At 36.7% G+C, this 23,982-nt stretch overlaps 2 protein-coding genes across 4 annotated transcripts in view; one reads left to right on the forward strand and one right to left on the reverse strand.

Moving 5' to 3' along the window:
- Positions 1 to 7,563, forward strand: part of ADNP (activity dependent neuroprotector homeobox) — a 52,969-nt gene extending 45,406 nt beyond the window's left edge. For all 3 annotated transcript variants that reach the window (XM_083357456.1, XM_083357457.1, XM_083357455.1), the window contains 2 exons: positions 307 to 399; positions 1,869 to 7,563. In XM_083357456.1, the coding sequence (XP_083213582.1) occupies positions 307 to 399; positions 1,869 to 5,006 (3,231 nt within the window). In that variant the 3' untranslated portion in view covers positions 5,007 to 7,563. The remainder of the gene's footprint in view (positions 1 to 306; positions 400 to 1,868) is intronic.
- Positions 7,564 to 7,630: 67 nt separating this feature from the next.
- BCAS4 (breast carcinoma amplified sequence 4) overlaps positions 7,631 to 23,982 on the reverse strand; it is a gene marked incomplete at its 5' end in the record, with an annotated part of 43,428 nt that continues 27,076 nt past the window's right edge. The window contains one exon of the mRNA XM_083357468.1: positions 7,631 to 8,536. Coding sequence (XP_083213594.1) covers positions 8,432 to 8,536 — 105 coding nt within the window. The 3' untranslated portion in view covers positions 7,631 to 8,431. The remainder of the gene's footprint in view (positions 8,537 to 23,982) is intronic.

Here is a 23,982-nt window from a genome sequence, read left to right on the forward strand (position 1 = left end):
ATATCACTTAGCTACAGAAGTTTAGAACCCAATTTTGGTTGTAAATCAAGGACTGCCTATAAAGGACTTTCATCCCTGGATAGTTTTTAGAGTATACTGGTGTTTGTTGTGTGTGTGATAAACCCAACTAAAGTAAATCCAGATTCATTTCAGAAGGATTTTTAAGTGTGGTTCTTTCATTGGTGGTTGAATCCTGCATTTCTTTAATTAAATTAGTTCATTATCTTGTATTCTCTTGGATTTGGTCCAAGCATAATAGCATATTATTTCTATTTATGGTTTTTGCCATTTTCTCCATCTTTGTAGGATTTTAAACAGTTTGAACCCAATGACTTCTATTTGAAAAACACTACATGGGAAGATGTTGGACTGTGGGACCCTTCGCTTACAAAAAACCAGGTTAGTACATTAAAATGTGAAAGATACCTGATTTGAATCCATTAAGCTTTTTAATAACCTATAGTGAATGTTTGTTGCTTTACAACCCAAAGTTAATTTGTACTTCCATAAACTTGTTAGAAACTCAGTGTTCAGTAATTTGAATCTGTTTTATGGAAGAACCGAGAATGTATTAGCAAACTGTAGTTACAGCCGTTGCTCCCCATCCAGAAGTTGTCATTTCACAGAAACAACGGAAAATGTAAAAGTCTGAACACAGATAACAAAAATTGTCAAGTCGTTCTAAATGATTTGACTATCAAATTTGGAAACTGAAATAATAGTTCGGCATTCTAAACTATGCTTACTGCAAATAATGTTTGAATTGTCCAAATCTATTTACTTGATTAGTCTGAGTGTATATACAAAAATGCTATGATTTGAAAGCTTTATTAATTTGTAATCTGATATTGAGTTCCCACTGAAGACTGTTACCTTGTATCATGAGTTTGTACATCTCTTGCCTCTTTTGGAGAACTATGATTTGTTAATTTCTATTAAATATTAGTTTGATCTTATTAAGATAATTTAGCAATGGGCTACCTCTGTTCAGACATAATCAAATATAAATATGTTTCTCTGTAGACTTATCAGGACGAATACTCAATCTTTAAAAAATCTTACATTATCTGTCAATAATATAAATGGATGGCTACATAGGAGATAATATAAGAGGGTTAGGGTGGCTTGCCTTTTCAGAACATCATGATCTTAGAACTGTTTTGAAACATTTTGAAGTCTATTTCGATTATAAAATATAAAGCCAGTGATATGCTTTATATTTTACATATTAAAGTTTGAAATGCATGTGTGTAGTTAACATATGTATAGAAATTGTTCCTTCATTCAGTAGATTCTTGAACTATATACATATATGTAAGTTAAACATAACACTATGAGTTATGGACTTACTAAGCCAAAGTTTGGTTGGTTTCTGAATAGTCAATAAGCTTGTTAAGAAAGTCTTTTTGTTTAAATATAACAGTTTGCTCTGTGTATCATACTAAAAAAAATTGTTAATGACTAAGGAACCAAACTTTAAAAAATGCCTTTTATTATATGTTTTCATGCATATTTCCATGAAGTACTAGAACTATGAATTCATTTTTTTAAATGATAATGTCCATTAGATTGTTTCAGCATTATCATGAGAAGCTACAAAGAACTATGAATTATTTATTTGTTTATCTCACAGTAATTATTATCTGCCTGAATCCCAAAAGACTCTGGGAGGCATATAATATCAAACCATTATCCTAGCCTGATTTCTCCAATATAAGGAAAAAAGCTAAATGGATGATGACTCTACTAATTTAATTTAGAATTGTAATTCACTAGCCCACAGCTCAATGCTTAGAAGGTGATATTTAAAGTATATTAAATGTATTTTTTATGATGCTAACTTTTTTTTCTTTTTCTTTTTCTAAAAGGACTATCGGACAAAACCATTTTGCTGCAGTGCATGTCCATTTTCCTCAAAGTTCTTTTCTGCTTACAAAAGTCATTTCCGGAATGTTCATAGCGAAGACTTCGAAAACAGGATTCTTCTTAATTGCCCCTACTGTACTTTCAATGCAGACAAAAAGACTTTGGAAACGCACATTAAAATATTTCATGCTCCCAATGCCAACACACCAAGTGGAGGCATCAGCACTTTTAAAGATAAAAACAAGCATGATAGCCTTAAACCTAAACAGGCTGACAGTATAGAACAAGCTGTTTATTACTGTAAGAAGTGCACTTACCGAGATCCTCTCTACGAAATAGTTAGAAAGCACATTTACAGGGAACATTTTCAGCATGTTGCTGCACCTTATATAGCAAAAGCAAGTGAAAAATCACTTAATGGAGCTGTATCCTTGAGTTCTGGTTCCCGAGAAGAGAGTATGATTCACTGCAAACGATGCCTTTTTATGCCGAAATCATATGAAGCTTTAGTACAGCATGTTATTGAAGACCATGAGCGTATAGGATATCAGGTGACAGCAATGATAGGCCACACTAATGTGGTAGTCCCAAGATCCAAACCTTTGATGTTGATTGCTCCAAAACCCCAGGATAAAAAGCCTATGGGACTTCCTCAGAGATTGGGACCCCTATCTCCTGGAAATGTTCGTTCTCTTCCATCACAGCAAATGATAAATCGACTAAATATACCAAAGCCTACACTGAATTCAGGAGTTAATATGATGTCCAGTGTTCACTTACAGCAGAACAACTATGGAGTGAAATCTGTACCACCAAGTTATGTTAGTCATACAGGACGGCTAAGTTTAACTGGTAGTTCCCCAGTTTCTCTGTCCCAGCAGTCTCCATCCATGAAACAGTATCCTCCCAGTGGAAATGGGAGGCCGTACCCTCTTGGAGGAGAACCAAGACCACAGACCTCTGCAAGGTACTCTCTTCAATCTGCCAACTCTTCTGCACTTTCATCAGGTGCATTGAAATCAACACCATTAGCTCAGTCTCAGGCGGCATCCAGAGGCTTGGCCCAGTCCACACCCAAACCTCTTGGAGCAAGTCCTACAGCTGCTGCTACTGCCTCTGTTAATACTTCATCAACACAGAAATGGAAAATTTGTACAATCTGCAACGAGCTGTTTCCAGAAAATGTGTATAGTGTTCATTTTGAGAAAGAACACAAAGCTGAAAAGGTGCCTGCGGTTGCTAACTACATAATGAAAATACACAATTTTACTAGCAAATGTTTATACTGTAATCGCTACTTGCCAACTGATACACTGCTTAATCATATGTTAATTCACGGCCTGTCCTGTCCCTACTGTCGCTCAACTTTTAATGATGTTGAAAAGATGGCTGCTCATATGCGAATGGTTCATATTGATGAAGAAATGGGACCTAAAACAGATTCCACTTTAACCTTCGATTTGACATTGCAGCAGGGTAGTCACACCAATATACACTTACTTGTAACTACCTACAATTTGAGAGATGCACCTGCTGAATCTGTTGCTTATCACGCTCAAAATACTACTCCAGTTCCTCCAAAACCACAGCCAAAAATTCAAGAGAAGGCAGATTTACCTGTCAAAAGTTCACCTCAAGCAGCAGTTCCGTATAAGAAAGATGTGGGAAAAACTCTTTGCCCTTTGTGTTTTTCCATCCTTAAAGGACCCATCTCTGATGCACTGGCACATCACTTAAGGGAGAGACATCAAGTTATTCAAACAGTTCATCCAGTAGAGAAAAAGCTCACATATAAATGTATTCATTGCCTTGGAGTGTATACTAGTAACATGACTGCCTCAACTATAACTCTGCACCTCGTCCATTGTAGGGGTGTGGGGAAGACACAAAATGGTCAAGATAAATCTAATGTTCCCTCTCGGCTAAATCAGTCTCCAGGTACAGGACCTGTGAAACGTACTTATGAACACATGGAATTTTCTCTTTTGAAGAAAAGAAAAATAGATGATGATGATTCGCCCTCAGTTTTCGAGGAAAAGCCTGAAGAACCTGTAGTACTTGCTTTGGATCCCAAAGGTCATGAAGATGATTCGTATGAAGCCCGAAAAACATTTCTCACCAAGTATTTCAATAAACAACCATATCCCGCTCGAAGAGAAATTGAAAAGTTAGCAGCCAGTCTTTGGCTATGGAAATCTGATATTGCTTCACACTTTAGTAACAAAAGGAAGAAATGTGTTAGAGATTGTGAAAAGTATAAAATTGGTGTTTTGCTAGGATTCAACATGAAAGAATTAAATAAAGTGAAACATGAAATGGATTTTGATGATGAATGGCTGTTTGAAAACCACGATGAAGAGAATTCTAGAGTCAATGCTAGTAAAACAGTTGATAAAAAAATACACTTAGGTAAAGATAATGAAAGTTCTTCAGACAGTTATGAAAATATAGAAGATGAATTCAATGAAAGCAATAGTCCTTTTGTAGAAGTTGTTTCTGATCACAAAACATCTATAATTAGTATAAATGAAAACACAGATGACAGCGTATCTAAGGACGCACCCTTGGAAGCCATGTTGGAGCCTCCAGAAAAAAAAGACCAAAAAGAGAATGGAGGAGATTCGAAAATCCAGGAAAGTTGCTCTGCAGCAGAACCAAGAAAGCAGGCGGCTAATGGCTCAGACAGTGAAGGTGACCAAGAAGATCAGGATGATGTTATTGAATGGAAGGATGCAGCATCAGCCTCTGAAAGTGGACCTGGTTCTCAACAGGCATCTGACTTTGAAGATAATGCATCTGAAGTGAAGCCAGAAACGTGGACTGATGAATCATCCCAAAGTGAAGATGCTAATAGTAAACCAGGTGCAGAAACTAAATGTGTTGTCTCTGAGAGTGATGGAGACCATTCAAAATGGAAGAATAGTTCCTATGGAAAAGTAGGTGAGTTTTGGTCTAAGGACCAGTCACAATGGAAAAATGCAACAGAAATTAATGAGAAGTTGTCAAATCAACAGATGGAGTGGCAAAATAGCACAATTGACAGTGAGGATGGAGACCAGTTTGACAACGTGACTGACGGGGTTGCAGAATCAATGCATAGCAGCCTAACGGGGGTAGAGCTGAGTAGCCAGCAAGCATAAAATTCAGTCAACTCCATGGCCTCAATATCTCCCACTTGACAACTGTCTAAATACTTTCATTTAGCATGAATGCTAAAGTTCATTATAACTGGTACTGCCTTTTGAGTGCAAGGTCATCTGGCCAGTGGCTACAAAGCCACTATTTCTAGTACTTATTTCAAAGTATGCTGTTGGCAAATCTCACTTGAGAGTATGTGCTGTGATGAGCACAGTAACTTAATGTGAATACTGATATGCTGGTGGCTCCCAGTTCACTGAAGAAAAGGTTTATTTTATCGGCATTTTCAACATTTATTTCACTGTATATGTTCAGCTGTATGTCTTTTTAAACATTACCTTTTCCACATGGTAGTTATAGGGCCAACATAAGAGCTACCAGTTCAATGTGTATAGTAGACTCTGGGAAAATTGTTTTTTCATGTATCATTCTGAATAGTTGAAATGTATATTTGTACAGTCTTTTAGACCTACTCAAGTGATGCTTATGCTATTGTTCTTGTGTATCCATCATAGATTTGGTTCTTTCCCTTTCTTTTAGTGTTGCCCTGCTGTGTAATAAATGCTGTATCTAGTTTACCTAGCAAAAAGCTTGAAACTGCTATAGTATGACTTTTGACAGACTTAGTTTTTGCACATAACCTTGTACAATCTCAAAGAGGCCAGCAACATAAAATATATCTGGACTCTTAATGTATTATAGAATTTTCTTGTTCTTGAATATCCTTGACATTACAACTGATGACTATGAATTTCAGAGACATTTTCTGAAATCTTTTAAGCTAAAATCACATGCAAGAAACAAGTTTGCAGCTACTAATTTTGACACCTTTTAGATCTGTATAAAACTGTACTGTGTTAAAAGCAGCATACGGAAATGAGTGCTGCATTTTTTTTTTGGATATTTAGTTTTATCTTTAGTTAACACCTCATGGTGTTATTCATTTATACCATCTAATATATGACACATTGTTGTAGTATGGATAATTTTGTGATCTTTATTTCCCCTTTGTATTCATTTAAACATCTAAATAAATTGCTGTATTGTGCTTAATGTAAATATTTGCTTTATTACAAATTCTGAATTATCTGTTTCTCAAGTCATTGTGATGGCTCTTGTTGAAAGAAAACAAAATTCAAATGCTAGAGTTTATGCCTTGAGAAAATGAAGTTATCTATAGAAGTTTTGTATTAACAAACATAAGCTATGTGCAAGCTAGAGTTATATATAATTTACTGAACCAAACAGATAGAAATGTATTAAAACTACAGTACTGTATATGGATTAACAGATCTACAAATATGCAGCATAATACATCCAAACATTTTACAATTCTGTTGTTTTCTGTTGAGGGGTGATGAGTTGGGGCAAGCTAAATCAACACGTTTTAACAGTATTGTCAATGTGTATTTTTGCCATAATGAGGTTTCTGCTGTAGCAGACTTAATTGTAGAGCATTTTTATAAGATCATCTTTTTATTAATTTGTCTAGTTCTTGAAACATGTAGACTGTTTTCCCTTTTTCATAACATTTTGCTTATATTTAAATGCCTAGTTTTATTGCATTGTGATGCAGTCTGCTGGAGTCAAGATTGTATTTGTTGTATGTTCTAGCAGAGGAAAAAATGGCTAAATCTGTACTGGGATAAACTTGAAAATATTTACATTAATTTCCAGTAAAAATATTTTAAAAAGATTTGTTAAAACTTAAAATTTTCACTAATGCTGTAACTTTACATTTGAATTATTGTAGAAAACAGATTTATACACCAAGGGTAAAGTAGCAACTTGCACCATACAGTTTCTGGGAGATTATAAATTGCATACCAAATGATCACAAAATCCAATTCATCAGAAGTTGGCAATCTGCCATTTATATTTGACGTGTTGAAAGTATGTTATGGATACTCTACCCAAATATCTGTCATGATGGCTCTGACCCATTACAAAACACCTTAAGCTGCACCTATTCACCCCTGGTTATAAAGCAGCACTTGGCCAAATTTCCCCCCCCCCCAAAAAAAAGGCTGAGTAAGCCAAATTTCAGAGTTGCACAAGTTTTCTAGTGCAGATTAGAAAATCGAAAGCACTGGCAGAAGATAATGGCAAATCATGTGTGTATAGTTGCTTAGAAAACAACATAGCTTGTCCATGAAATTCAAGATATATTAAAAATTGGCTTGAAGGAGACTTACAGCCTCCCATATTTTTCTTTCCAAGAATACATGGGGAAGTGAGGTCACTTTATAGTCACCAGGAGTTGAGCTCAGTTCTAGGTAGTCCTTAAGATGCGTTCATTTTCTATATGCTCTGTTCTGATTTGAACAAGGATTTCCTCCTGAATAGTTGCTGCTATTTAATTAGACTGTTTGCATACATTAGCTTTAACAGGCCCTGATGCCTTTCATTTTTTGTTTTTCTCTTTATGCACAAATATTCCCAAGTCATTTTGTTTCCAGCAAATATATTCATTGGTATGCTTGAGCAGCAGATTGCTGATAATTCTTGTGGATTTAAATGCAATGACCTTAGCAATGACTACAATGACCTTAGAATTCCTGTTTGTCCAGCTTCAAATCGTGAAATACTAATTTTTAAATACAACAGTTGTGTTCTTAGGGCTATGATCAAAAATCAAACCATTTTGGATTAATAGTTCCTAACAATCGCATATATTCTAGTTGTAGACATTGTAAGGAGCGGTGTAAATAGAACTGACATTTTTATTTTGTTTTGTCTTCAAGTCAGTGTTGATTTTTGGTGACTGCCTGAATAAGTCGCTGTAGTGTTCTGGACATTTTTCAGAAATAGCTTCTTCCTAGGTCCAAGAGAGACCAAATTTACCTGTCTGATTTTGTGCCTAAAGGCGTGACTAGACCTCCTGGTTTCTAGACTGTTGCCCTTTACTAATACATCAAACTGGTTTCGATACCGTACATTATCTATATTAATAGTGCAGAGTCCTGTGCTTGCACCAAATGCACTCAACTTTTTTTTGTACCATTAAATAATGCGCTGTACAACAATTTGAGTATTTCTGCCACTTTAGTGGGATTTGCTTTTTTTGAATACAAATACTAGGTAACTAGGTAGGTTACTTTTGAAATGGGATTTTTGTTCTGAAGTGGCTGAGACAGAACAGATTTTCACAATTACAAAATGATAAAGCAGTTTCTTTGTAGTATGTCTTCACAAAGATTTTTCTTTCCATTCCTGATTTTTATTTTATTTATATAAACATACCTCAAGTATCACACACAAGAAATAAACTTCATTCCTCATAGTCAGAATAGAACACAATACATTGGAAATAACATTTTCTTTCCCATGGTGAATTTTGCCCTAGTACAAATGTAAAATACAAAGGTGAGGAGGAGAGTACGCAAGTACTTTATTTGGCTATAAGGCAGTAAGCATAAATACAGAACTAATGGCTCTGATATTTGCTACCAATATATTTGATAGGAAAATAATCTTCTGTTCTATAAAGTTCAGGCAGATTATAACTCTGTTGTGCATCTGGAGTATATGTCTGAAACAAAAAGTTGGACACCAGAGAATTAAAATATTTAAATTGCTTTTAAGAACTTATATCTATGTGTATACAAACATACATATATATGAAATTGGTTTTTGAACACAAATGGAAGTAAGGACATAAGTCAGGATAAAATTATATTCAAAAGTTACATATTCATCTGTATTACAACATTTAAACGAAACTACTTTGTTTTTGACTTCCACTGAGCTTTTCCTGAATGAAGATTGTAAATTCAGGAGTAAGGCTGTATTTACAACAAACTTAAATTTGAACCAATCCCCTCCCCCCAAAAATACAAGGGGAGGAAACCCCTCATTACTACTATAGTTTGGGGCAAAGATAGTGCTTACCCTTTCATTTTAAGTGTAAGTTTTGCCTGTATGTTTGTCTACTTTTAAGTTGAAAATTGCTTTTCTCCACTGCGGATTGCACTACACAGATTCTGAATGCCAAAAAAGGAGCAAAGTTAGCTTTTGAGATTTGTATACGAGAAAGCTTTTGAAGCACAGTAGAGAAGTAAATAGGGCTCCTTAATCAATAGGGGAATGATGTGCCAGATTCCTGTGTGAAAAGTTCATCCCTTCATGTTTTTTCCCCATCCGTCTTAGACCCCAGAAATTGGATGACTTGAACCTGCAGAAATTTAATTTTGTTGTAAAGTTGCTGTGTGTCTGTTCATTTGTGACTTGTGTGACTGATTTCCAGATATCTTGAGCCACATTTACCCAAGTAAATTCATTATACACAGGTGTAGTGTCAAAAGCAGTACTTTATGCAGTAAATTTTTAATCTGTTAACGTAAGTAAATGAGACCTAGAGGGATTATATAAATTCTATAATCAAAAATATATTCCTAAAGCATAATGGCTGCCATCATTTTTGTTTTTGTCAGGTAACCATCCATTTCAAAGGTCTTAGCATGTAGATCTTTTGAGAGACATAACTGCCAGGATAAATCTTTTTCTTGACCGTACAGGTAGTCCTCAACTTACAACAGTTTAGTGACTGTTCAAAGTTGGAATGCCCTTTTCACACTGATGACCGTTGCCACGTGATCAAAATTCGGGCCCTTGGCAATGGAACCTTGGCATATTTATGATGGTTGCAGTGTCCTAGGATCACAGGATCCCTTTTTATGATTTTCGACAAGCAAAGTCAATGGGGAAGCCAAATTCATTTAACAACCATGTTACTAACTTAAACTGCAATGATTCTCTTAACTGTGTCAAGAAAAGTAAAATGGGGCAAACTTCACTTAACAACTATCTCCCTTAGCAACAGAAATATTGGGCTCAATTGTGGTCATAAGTTGAGGACTATATATTCTTCAAATTCAATGCACAGGTTTCATGAGGATTCCACTTACGCTTCCAATAAAACATTGGGAATCTGGATAAAGGACTTTAATGCATTTTTTAAAACAATCCCCATCTTTAATACATTGATACAATGAAGCTATACTGACATTCCATCCAGATGTCAAAGGGAAAATCTAACTGCTGTTCCTGTAACAAGTAATAGAGAAGATCTGAATGACAAATGGAAGATGTGTGTTTATGTACAAAGGTAGGAATATCACTCATCAAGATGTGATACCCAACACATTCTTAATGTTTTGCTTCTGTGCCCTCAAAGCACCTATATTTTGCTGATTTACTCTGTAAGGACAAGTCACCTGAGAAAGACTGTTGTATTTTTGTGAGCTATCACAAATAGGCAAAACTTAGTATTTTGCTATTCTCTCCTTCCAAAGTGACTGGATTATTAAAGAAATAGAACCTAACATTAAAAATGGCCCCTAAAAATGTTGATGGGATACTTCTGCATTGTAGATCATGCAGATGCCTTCTGCTCATACTTAGAAGTTGGCGCATACCACCAAAGCATCTCCGCACCGCTCAACTAGATTAACATGGACTCTCCAACAAATAAAATAGGTAGATGTTTCACTCTGTCTCAATACTGGAAAAGGGTTTCAGATTTTCTGTAAGAAAAGAGGCTTTCTGGATCAACTACCACTTTTATATCTTATTATGGAACACTTCAGAAAGAACCTGTTTAGTCATATCGAACACATACAATTAGAAGTTTCTGGAGATGCCAGAAATTTTCCATAGGGAAAGAAAGCAGCAACCTACTCTTATTGTCTGTCAACATGAACTGGAAGCAGTGTCTGAAAATAAGAAATCTGTAAGGCAGTTTCTCAACCCTGGCAAGTTTTAAGAAGTGTGAACTTCAATTCCCAGAATTCTTCAGCCAGCTGTAGTTGAAGTCCATATATCTTAAAAAGTTGACAAGGTTGAGAAACACTACTTCAAGGGGCTTTCCTGTCTTCCCTTAGGTAATATCTGAGTGCATGAGGTTCTTCCTTGGGGTGGGGGTAGGGAGGAAGCAGAAACAAAACAGAAAGCATTGGCTACTTTTCTTATCAAAACAGTTGCAAAATCCCAATGCTTTACTTAAGCAGTTGTTTCTTTTGCAACAAGCAACACTGCAGTGTATCTTCCCTCATCTCTCCAACCTGGGCTAAGAATGACACTGCATGATACTTCCCTGCAGACTGATGCCACTTTAAGCTGTTGCCAAGGAAGTAACCAGGAGCATTTCCACCTCTCAAGTTTTCAACCTGCATCTCCTCAGCAACCATAAAAATGGCAACCAGCAGAAACAAGTTCTCATAGGTGACAACTGAGAAGTGGTGCTCTATGCAAATACTCCTGAAGCATTCCTTATTCCTTGCTTTTTTTACACTCGGCATTTCTTCTCTGTGTCAATGAAACAATAAATAGCTACAGGGTGGATGGTAGGCTTTCATACTTTCATCTCTGGCACCAGGTGGATGGTGTGGAAAAAGCCGAACAGCCATTTTGAGGCCTACTAAGTGTGATGAATGTGCACGAGATGGTGTGTGGAGGAGGAGCCATCTGCCTCCTGGTTGAGTAAAAGTATATCGTGCTGTGTGCAGCTCACACCAAAACCAAGTGGCTGGAAACTACCTGGGACTTACGCAATTCTTTTTAGAGAAGAATGTCAACTCTCCCATTTCTGAGACAGCAGCTAGCTCCTTAATTGGCAAAAGATAAATGACCGCCAAAGTTAAAATACTAATAATACAGACAGTAACACCTTTCTTTCCAAGGAAAGCACCCTCTACTTTCACATGCCTTACTTCCCCCTTACAAGACCCTCCACTGGAATATTGCAAGAATAATAGGCAGTCTTAAGGAACATCCGTATTTGCGTACCCATACTCCTGATAGAAAGCAATTTAAATACCGGTAAAAGAAGTTAACTTGGCACAAGACTGAGTAACAAGGGTGCTGTTAACTAGCATGGACGATCCTGATCTACTTAGAAGCAACCTCTTGTAATCAGCTACAGTAACAATAGCCTTCATACAGTACTCAAAATATCTGAATAGCCTAATGCACTGTGATTAAAAATCAAATAGCACAATATGAAACAGGCAGTGACCAGCGTACACAAATGTACAATGATCATATAGGCCCAAGAACATTTTACAGATAACATACTATTGTTTTTATATCTGCTAGGGATAGTAGATGAGAACAGGCTTTCTCAGCATGCAAGTCTAGGACACCAGATAGCTAAGGATGGGAAGTGAAAAATCCCCTCCCAAATTCAGTATTTACTCCCTCTCTTGGCAATACGTAGCACAAAAGGCATACTAATAAAACTTTAGCAAGAGAAGCATTCCATATTTTTAATATTAAATATGCATTCATAAAACGCATCTCACAGGTACAAAAAAGATGCAAAAAGAACTGATAACCAGATTTCCTAACACAGAAAGCATATTTAACATTTGCTAAGGAATGAGGATTTCCCTAATTATTGCTGCAAATATTTTTAGAGAGCAGCAGGCATCAATTTCACTGATAGAAAAAAAAATCCATGCAAAGAAATATAGAGCCATGGAGAAACCAAATAATGGTTGGATCGTACAGTCCCAGTTATCATATCCATTAAGAAGCATCCTTTAGATTTTATTGCATATCACTTTTGGCATGGATGTGCAGTTTTTTCTATGCTGGGCTGCAGATGGTTTCTGTGTAATGTGCCAGGAGGGTTCCTCCCAGAAACAGTTGATGTGAACAGGACAAAAAGGAAGTATGTTTTCATTTATATGAACTGCAATTTAGATATTCATTTATTTATTAATTTGACTTATATACCGCCCTATTCCCATAGGAGACAGGGCGGTTTACAGGGCAATTAAAACCATACAATACAAAAGTTAAAATAAATTTAAAACAATTAATTAAATTTAAGCCCCAAAGTTAAAAACTTTAAAACCCAATTAAAAACCCCTCAGTCTAGGCCAGACAGCTCAAAGAGCCAAGTCCTGTCTCCTGTCATGCATGTATTAATTTCCCCTCTCTATCCAATTAAAATTACAATTTGATTCCAATTTTTTTCAAGATTTTAAGGGTTTTTAGGAGCCATATGGAGCAGTGGGCTAATGCCTCCTTAAGTAACACCAGCTGCCTGCAATTAGTGCAGGTTCGCATCCCACCAGGCTCAAGGTTGACTCAGCCTTCCATCCTTCCCGAGGTAGGTAAAATGAGGACCCAGATTGTTGGGGGCAATTAAGCTGACTTTATAATAATGCCGCTTGGGGGGGGGGTAAAAGCCCTAATAAGCAGGCATATACATAGAACAAAGGCTACTGCTAAGCTTGTAAGCCGCCCTGAGTCTTCGGAGAAGGGCGGGATATAAATGGAATTAAAATAAATAAAATAAATATATTGCCCAGCGGCACAAGTGATACATCTCTCCTCTATACTATGCAAAGCTAAATTTGAATTAAAAACAACAACAAAAGAAACAGAAATTTCAAGAAATCACCTGGGCCAACAGATGCTATATTTTCTGATTCTTTCATTATAAAACAGAAAACCAGATTGTTGTTGTAAGTAAATGATGATAAGCTCTGTTCATTTTTTAAATCTATATTTGTGATTAACCTGACAATCTTACTATGTCTACTATCATTCTGGATTTTGTACAAGTAGAAATTGGCTCTTGCTTCTACATAGCCTGAGCACCAACTAAGATGCAAGGATGTTGGCTAAAAAATCTGAATCAGTATTTTTTTTTAAAAAAAAACAATGTAGCTGCTTCGATCAATAAAAAATAAATAAAAAGGTGTTTGAGACATTCAAATCTGTTCATGCTTCTCATGCAATAAGTAATTCTTCCACCTTGATGACCAAAAATCAGGAGTCTTGCAGTACTAGCAAATTTTATTACAAATCACGAGTTTTTTCTGAACTGCAGTTTCCTTCATCAGATGCAACCAGCCAGCAAACTTTTTTGGAGGAAGTGATAAAGAGTCCAGAACAAATCCCCAACCCCATTCAATACTGGGACAGCTTTGCTGGTTAGAAGCAAATAAAAATAGTTGGTGTACAGCTACAGGAAAACTCTCATTCTTTCTGTCTCTGTGGACTTGGCACTGCAATCAAGGGGGAAGGGTGTTGAGAACAGAAGCAACAGAAATCATGGCGACTTCTGCAGGCTGAGCTCTGTGCTAAGTAAACTACCTGAAGGACTGCAATAGCAACTGCTGCCACAGCAACTGCCAACAAAATAATAATAACCCTAGCTAGCTACTTAGCCTTTTCCAGCCAGACCAGGAAAGTTCTGTTACTCCCACACATATATCCCAAAATAATCCATATTCATATTTGGTGGCAACACAACCTGGAAATGGAATCACTTGACATTAAACTGCTTTTGTTGCCAGGATCATCATCAGCCAGGATCATCATCTACTTCCTAAAATAGTTATTAACCCTCCAATTCCATGGAATCCATCACTTATGCAATGACCATTTTTGAAATGGCTTCACTTCTTAGCAGAGGGCAATGGTATTTATGTATGCTAGCAACTGATTGTCTCTGCTTCTCTTTGAGCCTTCATGGTTTCTCAACCATGGTGGCTTGAAGATATGTGGACTTAAAAGTTGCCAAGATTGAGAAACATAGCCCTTACACCCAAACACACAACACTGAGTTCAGGTCTTGGTTAGCAAGTGATTCCTATTATACTGATAACTGGTATATGAAAAATAAATAGTAGGTATTCTTTCTAATAAAAAGCCTTTCAGGTCAAGCCACTATGTTTATCATTAGGGTTGGCTGAACAATTTGGAATGAAATTTATTATAGTTCATTTGCCTTGCAATCTCTTGTTATTGTAGTCTTCTATAGCAGGGCTTTTCAACCAGTGATACAGGTACCACCTGTGGTACATTTGCACCTAGCAGGTGGTACGCTATCATCCTAGAAAAGTGGTAGTGGGGGAGGGGAATGAGCTGAACCGGTGGCAGCACCGCACAAGCCTGAGCAAGAGATGGCTGGAGCTGCAGGGTTGTCAGGGCTCAGTGGAAGCCCCAGGATCAGTGCCAGGCTCCAGCTGGAGCTCGGCACTGATCCTGGTGCTTTTGAGCCCAGAAGAAGTGCCAATCATCTGGAATGTTGCAGTATCCACAGGGTCTTGTGATTTACATTCAGATGCTTGGCAACTGATTCATATTTATGACGGTCACAGTGTCCCAGGGTCATGTGAAGTGACCAAAACCTGCTGCAACCACCCAGCAGACGGGGGGGGGGAATAAAAACCAAACACCCCCCACCCCACCGCCAGTCTCAACAGAAATGCTCATAACAATGAAAACCTCAGACAAGAGGAAGAGCGCCGCCGGGATGGCATGCAGGTGTCTTGCTTGGCTGTGGCTTGGGGGGCACTTTTTTCAGTGCCATTGTGACTTTGAACAGTCACTAAGCGAACTGTTGTAAGTTGAGGACTACCTGTACTTCATCACTTTTTCCCATTTTTTGGGGGGGTCATCAAGTTTTTGACACCTTGCTAGGCGACTGGTGGTACTTGGATGTTGCCATATCCTAAAAGTGGTACAATGGGTGAAAAGGTTGAAAAGCCCTGTTCTATAGTATGCTAGCTGAGAAATTCTGACATTGAAGTCCATCCATCTTCTCATGCCAAGGGTGAGGCTGCTCTGAGATGGTCACAATCTGAAGCTTATAAACTTAACTCTCATACCGCTGTTCTCCTGAAACTAATATTTAGAGACATGCCAGAGGCAAAACTGAATCTCCCTAAACTATCCAATCCCTTTTTACTCATACATCTTTTTTAAAGCCATCTTCATGTCAGAACTATTGAAAATTCCTTGAATTATAAATCCAAGTGTGGATAAATCATATGATATCTAGCAATAATAGGGAGACCAAATAAAGACAGTGATTCTGACATTCTTGTAATTTATATGAAATTACTTTTAGAAGATAGCATAACAATTTGGCTTGCAAGTGTGAGTCTGATAGCAGTTTCTCAAAACAATTTTAATTTTTGCTTTGAACGTAAGTCTTTACCCTTAAAGTTATCCTTCTATCATAGGATGCAGCGTCTGGCAGGACACCAGAACAGCAACTAGTTTACAGAGTATACCACATCATTATATCGAACTAATTTTTAAGTTCAATTGGCATTTTATTACCCTATAAAATTGTTTATGTGCACACAGGGCAAATTGATGTAACTTAGCAAACAAGATGATTTAAGAAAAGTATATAAGATGCTGGTCATAAAAACATTAATTAGACCATGGAATAAGTGAGAGAAAATGCTAAGTAAGGATTACAAGGCATGGACTTGGAAGGCCAGCAAATCCCAAATCAAACTTAGCTAAAAACCTAACACCATAACAAGGCAGAAACAAGTCACATTTGATGCTTGAATTAAAAAATAGTAACTGGATTTAAAACAAGGAATACAAAAGATTGAATGATGGTTTTGAGGTAGTGGTCAAAATGTCACAAAGATCCATAATATGCTTGACTAATGATTGAGAATTTCAAATAGGGTTCATTTATATGATTGGATTAGATTTCTTTGAAAAAAAGCTGTGCTATGTGTAACAGTATCCTTGACCAACTGATTTGCCTTGGAGTGGCTAATAATGCAGATTAATTTCTCCCAGGTTCTGAAACATTTAAATCTCCAGCTGCAGAGGAAAAAAAGTTTTTTCAGGTTCCAATAAAGGATAATATTTGAAGCTTACGGTTGAAATGAGGGATCCTTGATGCTCTCTGAGCTTGGTTGTTTTCTTTCAGATGTTTCATTACCCAAACTAGGTTAACATCGTTAGTGCTAGTTTGAGTAAGGAAATGTCTGCAAGAAAACAACCAAGTTCAAAGACATCAAGGATCCCTCTTTTCCCAATAGCTACTGGTGGTTATAAATTGTATAAACAACACCACAAAATGTTTACCATATTGACTTTCCTGAAAACAACTTCCTTTGATCTACTTTATGGAGAAGGCATAGTTTTAATTTCATCAATAGAACAAACAAATACCCAGTGAGGCCCTTCAAAGAATGTTCCAGCTTTCAGAGGCAAAAAGTAGATGGGATACCACAAAGCTATTTCTGTCATGGCAGCCTAAGTATAGGAGTAAACTTTCCCATATATTGAACACAAGCAACTGATTATCTTTTGGAAATCAAGAGAATAGGTCCTTTTCTCTTCATTGGCAACGTATTTAAGAATTTCTAGTTTTATCAACTGAATGATTTATTATTTGATGTGATTTTTTTTTAAAAAAAACTCTGTTAGTGTTGTGAATTTTATATTAGTTTATCATCAAAACTTTATATAGTCATTAGTAAGGACTGCTCTCATTGCCTCTATAGATTCTTGCGTCTGGAAATATTTATCTAGATGAGGGATAGGAAACCTTGGCTCTTTTATGACTCGTGGACTTCAACTCCCAGAATTCCTGAGCCAGCCATGCTGGCTCAGGAATTCTGAGAGTTGAAGTCCACGAGTCATAAAAGAGCCAAGGTTGCCTGCCCCTGATCTAGATGGTATTCAGCATAGGCAACTCTACATATAGTACCATTGTAGTATAGGGGTTAAAGGTGTTGGATTAGGATTGGAGAGGTGAAGGTTCAAGTTGACACTCAGGTATGTAAATTAATTGGGCCACTCATTCTGCTTTAGCCCAATCTAGTTCAAAGATTGGTAGGTGGGGAATGGTTTATACTCCCACTAAAATAAGTGAAAATTAAATTAATAATGAATACACTTGTCTCTTAACAAAATTTGGATCCAACCCATAACATGCAGAGTTAGATTTTGCCACACAGGCATTTAAACATCCTGTCAGTTTCTAAATACAGTAAAACCTCTGAAAGCTGACCACCCAAGCGACTGAATGAAAGTGGTCAACATATAGAACACCTTTACTGATATCTACACATGCCTCATTTTATTGTACAGCTTTTATTAGAAAGTGACATACAGAAACATATAGTGAAAACACAGGAAATTCATCAATACATTTACGTATGTATTGTTTTCTCATGGTTTGATCATTTTTCTGGGGTGGTAAAAGACTCCACACTAAAATTGGATTATACTTTCTTGCAGATTAACTTTTAACTGTTTTCATTGTCTTTTAATGGTTTTACTTTATTTTACTTATTTGTACTTCTTATTTTATTTGTTTATTTGTAACTATTATTTTCTGTTTTCAAGTATGTGAGTAATCTAAAGTCACAGCTGCGAGGTGGACAGCTATATAAATTGAATAAAAGTTATTAGGCTATTCTTATGAGAATGTTTAATTTCCAAAGCTCTTTGCAAGCAAGAATTTCATATAGCTAGCATAAACAATCTACCCTGTCTCAAATAGATATGTGAGGAGAAAGAAAATGTGTATCGCTACTGCTTATTTTGACTCCTGCCCACTATGAGTGGACAATACAGCCCTCAATAGATTATTTTTGCAAGTATTTGCTCACAACATACTGTAATAAAGTCTACCTTAATATATATGGAGGAAAACACGACTAAGAAGAAAGCACCAGGAAGATAATTATGATAATCATATTCAAATTGCATCTGCTAAGAACTTATTCCAAATATCTACAAATCTTACAACAGCTTAGGGTATTGTACAGCAAATCTCTATAGTTTTTGTTTGTACAGATTTGATATGTCATGAATATATGGATTTTTTGTGAAAGCCAAACCTCCCCCCTCCCCACAGACACAAAACACAATCATCTTACTGCATTACCTTTCCCAAAAGCATTAGGTTTGCAAATCATTACCAGATTTAGGGGGAAAAACAGTACCTTAGTTTTATTGTACAAGTTATGGGCATGAATATCAATTATAAGTGCAAAATACAATCCTGATTCAGATCTGTATTAATTTATAATGCTGTCTTTAGGGGCAGTGAAGTTTCTTTGTGAAATCAACTTTTAATTTTTAGGAATAATTACCCTAAATGTGCAATGCAAATGTACAGGAAAAGAATACCAATTTTATTTAGGCCCAGAAGGCCCAAAAGTAAGTTACAAACATGATAATAATTTGCAAGTTACAAAAAAACTTGGTATTGAATAAAACAGTATAAGTAAAATATTTGTTAAACATTGCATAATAGACTGAACCAGCTCATTGATTTGTTATTAAAAGTATTGTTTTTATAGCCATAATTAAAAATATGACTTTTACTAATATGAGATAATAAGATAAATATACAGAGCAGAGTCATTATTAAAAATGCTTTTTGTTATAAAGACTCCACAGAAAAGTAATAGTACCAATGGAATCAAAAGGAATCCATTTTGTACATCCTTTTTTTTTACCAATTTGACAATACTAACATCTTGAGAAGAACATCCTGCTCATTTTGAACCTCTGTTCTGCTTGATTATTCCTCAAGGAGTCATGAATGGCTGAACCTCTACTTATAATAAGCTTTTGAAGTGCAACAAATCCATTAACTCGTAAGTACTATTTAACTAACTGTAAGTTCATGACAGAAATTTACATCATCCTTAAAATCACCATCAAGAGGCCCTCGCTATATATTTGTCTGCTAAGACTTGCCATCTGCTCATGTTGCATTTTCACCTCAGGAAATAAGTTGGAATTGTAAGATGTACGTACGTACACACACACACACACACACACACACACACACACACACACACTTAGTAAATGAGGGAGCTACTGCACATTTTTATATGCAAAGCTGAACAAAGCAAAGGAGACAGGCACCATCACTGGAAAACCGAACCCGAGTGGAGGGGAGGGAAGTGCTTTGTTAGTAATTACTTACTTTGTAAGAACAACTCTGGGAAATGCCTTGGACAGAAAAAGGAGAAAAAGTGCCTGGGCATATTTGATATTCAGACAGCCAGAAATTTGCCTTGAGGAGAGGCTCTGTGGAGGAAGATTGGGGAAGGGTATCAAGAGCAAGGAGCTTAAAGATCAGTTCAACATTTGGACTCCTTCAGACTACGATGGAAAAGAGCATCTTTGCTACAACCACCATTACCTCACAAGCAAGACTGGGAGCTGCCATAAAAAAATGCCATCTTCCCCAGCAGAAATCTATCCTACACCCATACCCTACCTTTACCCCTACCCCTATCTCATCCCCTATGAACCCAGACTCTTTTGGACTACAGATAAAAGAACCCGGGATAAAATTAAAGCACACAGAATTAGATAAAATCCTATTAGGAACGGAAGACAAAACGATAAAAAGGATATATCAATATTTATTAGAACAAGACATGTTAGAAGTACAAGTAAAAGATACAATGCTAATCTGGAGCAAAACAATTGGCTATAGCATTGACCTAGGTAATTGGCAATCACTATGGGATAGGAACAGGAGGCTAACGCTAGCCACCACGTATAAAGAAAATTTATACAAAATGTTTTACAGGTGGCACCTCCCCCCCCCCAAGGCTAGCAAAAATGGATAAAAAAAAACCCTCAATGACATGCTGGAAATGTAGAAAGTCACCAGGGGCCTATTATCACATGTGGTGTGAATCTCTAAAAGCTCAAAATTTTTGGCACCTCATAAAGAATTGGCTTGAAGAGATATCATCACAAAATATTGAACTAAAACCGGAAAACTTTCTACTAGGGATTATCAACGATAAATTCAGCAAAGGATCTTTATATTTAATACTGCACATTTTAACTGCAGCAAGATTAGCTTACGCTCAAAAATGGAAAAGAAAAGAAACCCCTACTGAAGAAGAATTAATAAGCAAAACTACCCTGGGCTGAATTGGATAGGTTAACATTAGAGATCAAAAATAAAACTGAAACGGACTATTATGAAATTTAGAACAATGTGTACAAATGGCTAGAGTTAAGAAGGAACGCTGGGATGAATACCGACTGATTAGTTGATAGTTTAAAAACATTTTACTAGCACCTATTGCTGGTGATGACCTATAAAGCCCTAAATGGCTTGGGTCCGGACTATCTAAGGGAACACCTGCTGCCGGCATCAACTTCCCATCGTCCTGTGCGCTCTCACAGGGAGGGCCTCCTTAGGGTGCCACCGGTCAGGGAATGCCGGCGGGTGATCCCCAGAGGGAGGGCATTCTCTGTTGGGCGCGCCTGCCCTTTGGAATGATTTACCTGTGGAACTCCGGACTGCCCCCGATATGCGCTCATTTCGCCGGGACCTGAAAACCTGGCTTTTCGATTTATCCGGCCTGGACTGAGGGGGGGGGTTTAGTTTTAAATTTTAACATTGTTTTATTGTTGGGCTATTATTAATTTAATTCTTTTAAATTCTATTTTTATCTTAATTTATATTGTCTTTTAAATATTGCCCTGTAAACCGCCCTGAGTCCTTCGGGAATAGGGCGGTATAGAAAACTAATTAAATAAAATAAAATAAATAAATAAATAAATAAATAAATAAATAAATAAATAAATTACAGGACAGAATGGAAAGATACTTAATCACAATGTAGACGAATGAAAGAATGTTTACCAGAAAACTCATAGATGTTATATGCACATTTTGTTACAATGTAGAAAAATTCACTTTTTTCCTTTTTCTTTTCTTTTTTTCTTTCTTTCTTTATATAAGGTAATACCAGGGCTTTTTTTCCTCATAGAACGCTCAGAACGGCGTTCTGGCACCTTTTTTTTTTGCAAAAAAAAAAAAAGCTCCCTTATTGGCTTTCCTAAGCCTATTGCAGGGCTAGGCAATCTTGGCTCTTTTTTATGACTCGTGGACTTCAACTCCCAGAAATCCTGAGCCAGCCATGCTGAGGGGAAAGGGAGAGGTTTCCAAGCTGAGCCATGCTGGCTCAGGAATTCTGGGAGTTGAAGTCCTTGAGTCGTAAAAGAGCCTGCACTACAGAGGACATTAAAATTATTTACAGGATTACTTCTTTAGGAACTAAACTTTTAGAATCTGAAACAGTTAATTCAAAAAAGCCAACAGGAAAGAACCTCACATTTTTCATCTGCTTCTGTCTTTTGGAAGGTAAAATTAGATAACAAAACAATCTATCTTATGTTAACATCTCTGCAATGAAATCAAAGGTAACAGGAAAGAAATGAGAAACATTTTTCTCAATGTAATATGTCTAATTTAGCTGATTCTAGGAAAAAAAATAGTATCTTTTGTACACTCTTGAAAACTATTTTGAATCTAAACAATTCTTAAGAATGAAATATTCTTAATTTGGACTTTACTTTTACTGTTTGGACTGTTGTGTGTTTTGAAAAATAGATTATTTAGAATCTAGTTATGTTGCACTTCAGTCTTTAAATAATTAACCTAGTATATACATAACAATATATGATGTTTTCCCTGGTGAGCTTAACATCAATAACATCATTTATAATTTCTGGTGGTATTATCTGTATAGTAAAATTTTGGACAAGCAGTGATCATGTTACATATGTGCATAAGCGTAGTCAGTAGCATATGCCTTTTTTTTTAAATATCAAACATGCAAAGAAATAAAAATAAGTCCAAAATATCTGTATTACATCCAGAAATGCCAACTTTGCAACCAATATTTCTCATCCATAACTATGGCACCCTAAGGATACCTGCATACATGCAAATGTTTCTCTGGGATCAGTAACACAACAGGGATTGCTTTTTCCTTCCAGTAACATATACCTAAAACCAGTTTATTGCATTTGGCAATTGTACTAAAAAAATCTCATTCATTTAATTTGAAATCAAGTGAAAAATTGATTTAAATTATTTTATTAAAACAAATTAATGGCAATTCTATTATAAAAAGTTGCTTCAAACAAAATGAGTTTGACATGCCTGCTCTAGATAGTTGAATGCTCCAAAATAAATTCTAGACCAGGCCTGTACATGCAGCCTACCAAGCACCCTTGGACAGAGCAGAGACTTTTTTTTAAAGTAATAAAATCACCACCACTGCCCTGAAAGTCATGTTGCCTAGTGCCTCCATGGCTTACCATGACCACGAGCTCCAACACTGTAGATGCTCCTCTAGTCACCAAATCATTGATTAGCTCACCAGCATTCCTTTGCAGACCACAAAGTTTTTTAATTTATCAGTGTGGGCCTTTCCCTTCTACAAGTTGCACAGATCTCTTCTAGATTTTCCTCTTGCCTTTCTGAGTTAACTCCTTGGTCTGTCACTGAGCAAGAACTGACTTTGTAGGGAAGCATATTATCATTTGATGTATATTTAACATATGTTCTACCTTTATTTACCAATTATATAATATTTGTATGCAATCCACATGGCGAGGTTTGGGGAAACTTACAATAGAAAAAATATATTTTTAAAATCATAAGATTAAAACATCGCCTGGCCCGCACCGCCTCCGCTGCCCACACTGCGCAGCCCTGCCATATAGAGTGGGCTCTGCTGCTCCCACAGCACCAGCTGCGCCAGCTCCGGCCCCAGGGGGGGAGCCCGCCACCAACACCCTTCGCACCTGTGACTGCAGCAGCGCCACCCACCCCCCCACACCTCCTGCGCCCACCAAGATGAGAGTTCCGGCACCTTTTTTTTTTTTTAGAAAAAAAGCACTGGGTAATACTAATAGCAGTGTTGAAGCCAGGGAAATTGTAGCATGTCCACTTTTGTTTTTAATTGTATATTCAATAAAATTTGTTTTTTTTTAAAAAAGATAATCCTTGCCTTACAACTACAACTCAGCCCGACGTTTCTGTTGCTAAGCAAGACAGTTGTTCATTGAGTTTTGTCCCATTTTATGATCCTTCTTACCATGGCTGTTAAATGAATCACTGCAGTTGTTAACTTAGTAACATGATTGTTGAGTGAATCTGGTTTCCCCATTGACTTTGCTTGTCAGGTCACAAAAGGTGATCAGATTTATTTATTTGATTTATATACCGCCCTTCTCCCGAGGGACTCAGGGAGGTGTACAGGGCAATAAAAATAAGAATACAGGATACAAGATTTAAAGTTAAATGATTGCGCCCAAGGTAGTAAGTTAGTTAAAAATAATGTTAAAACCCCAAACCCATTAGACCAGGCCGGCTTGTTCGAATAGATAAGTTTTTAGATCACGCCGGAAGGAGCG

Source organism: Vipera ursinii (genome assembly GCF_947247035.1).
Source record: "Vipera ursinii genome assembly, chromosome: 3".
Taxonomy (NCBI): domain Eukaryota; kingdom Metazoa; phylum Chordata; class Lepidosauria; order Squamata; family Viperidae; genus Vipera; species Vipera ursinii.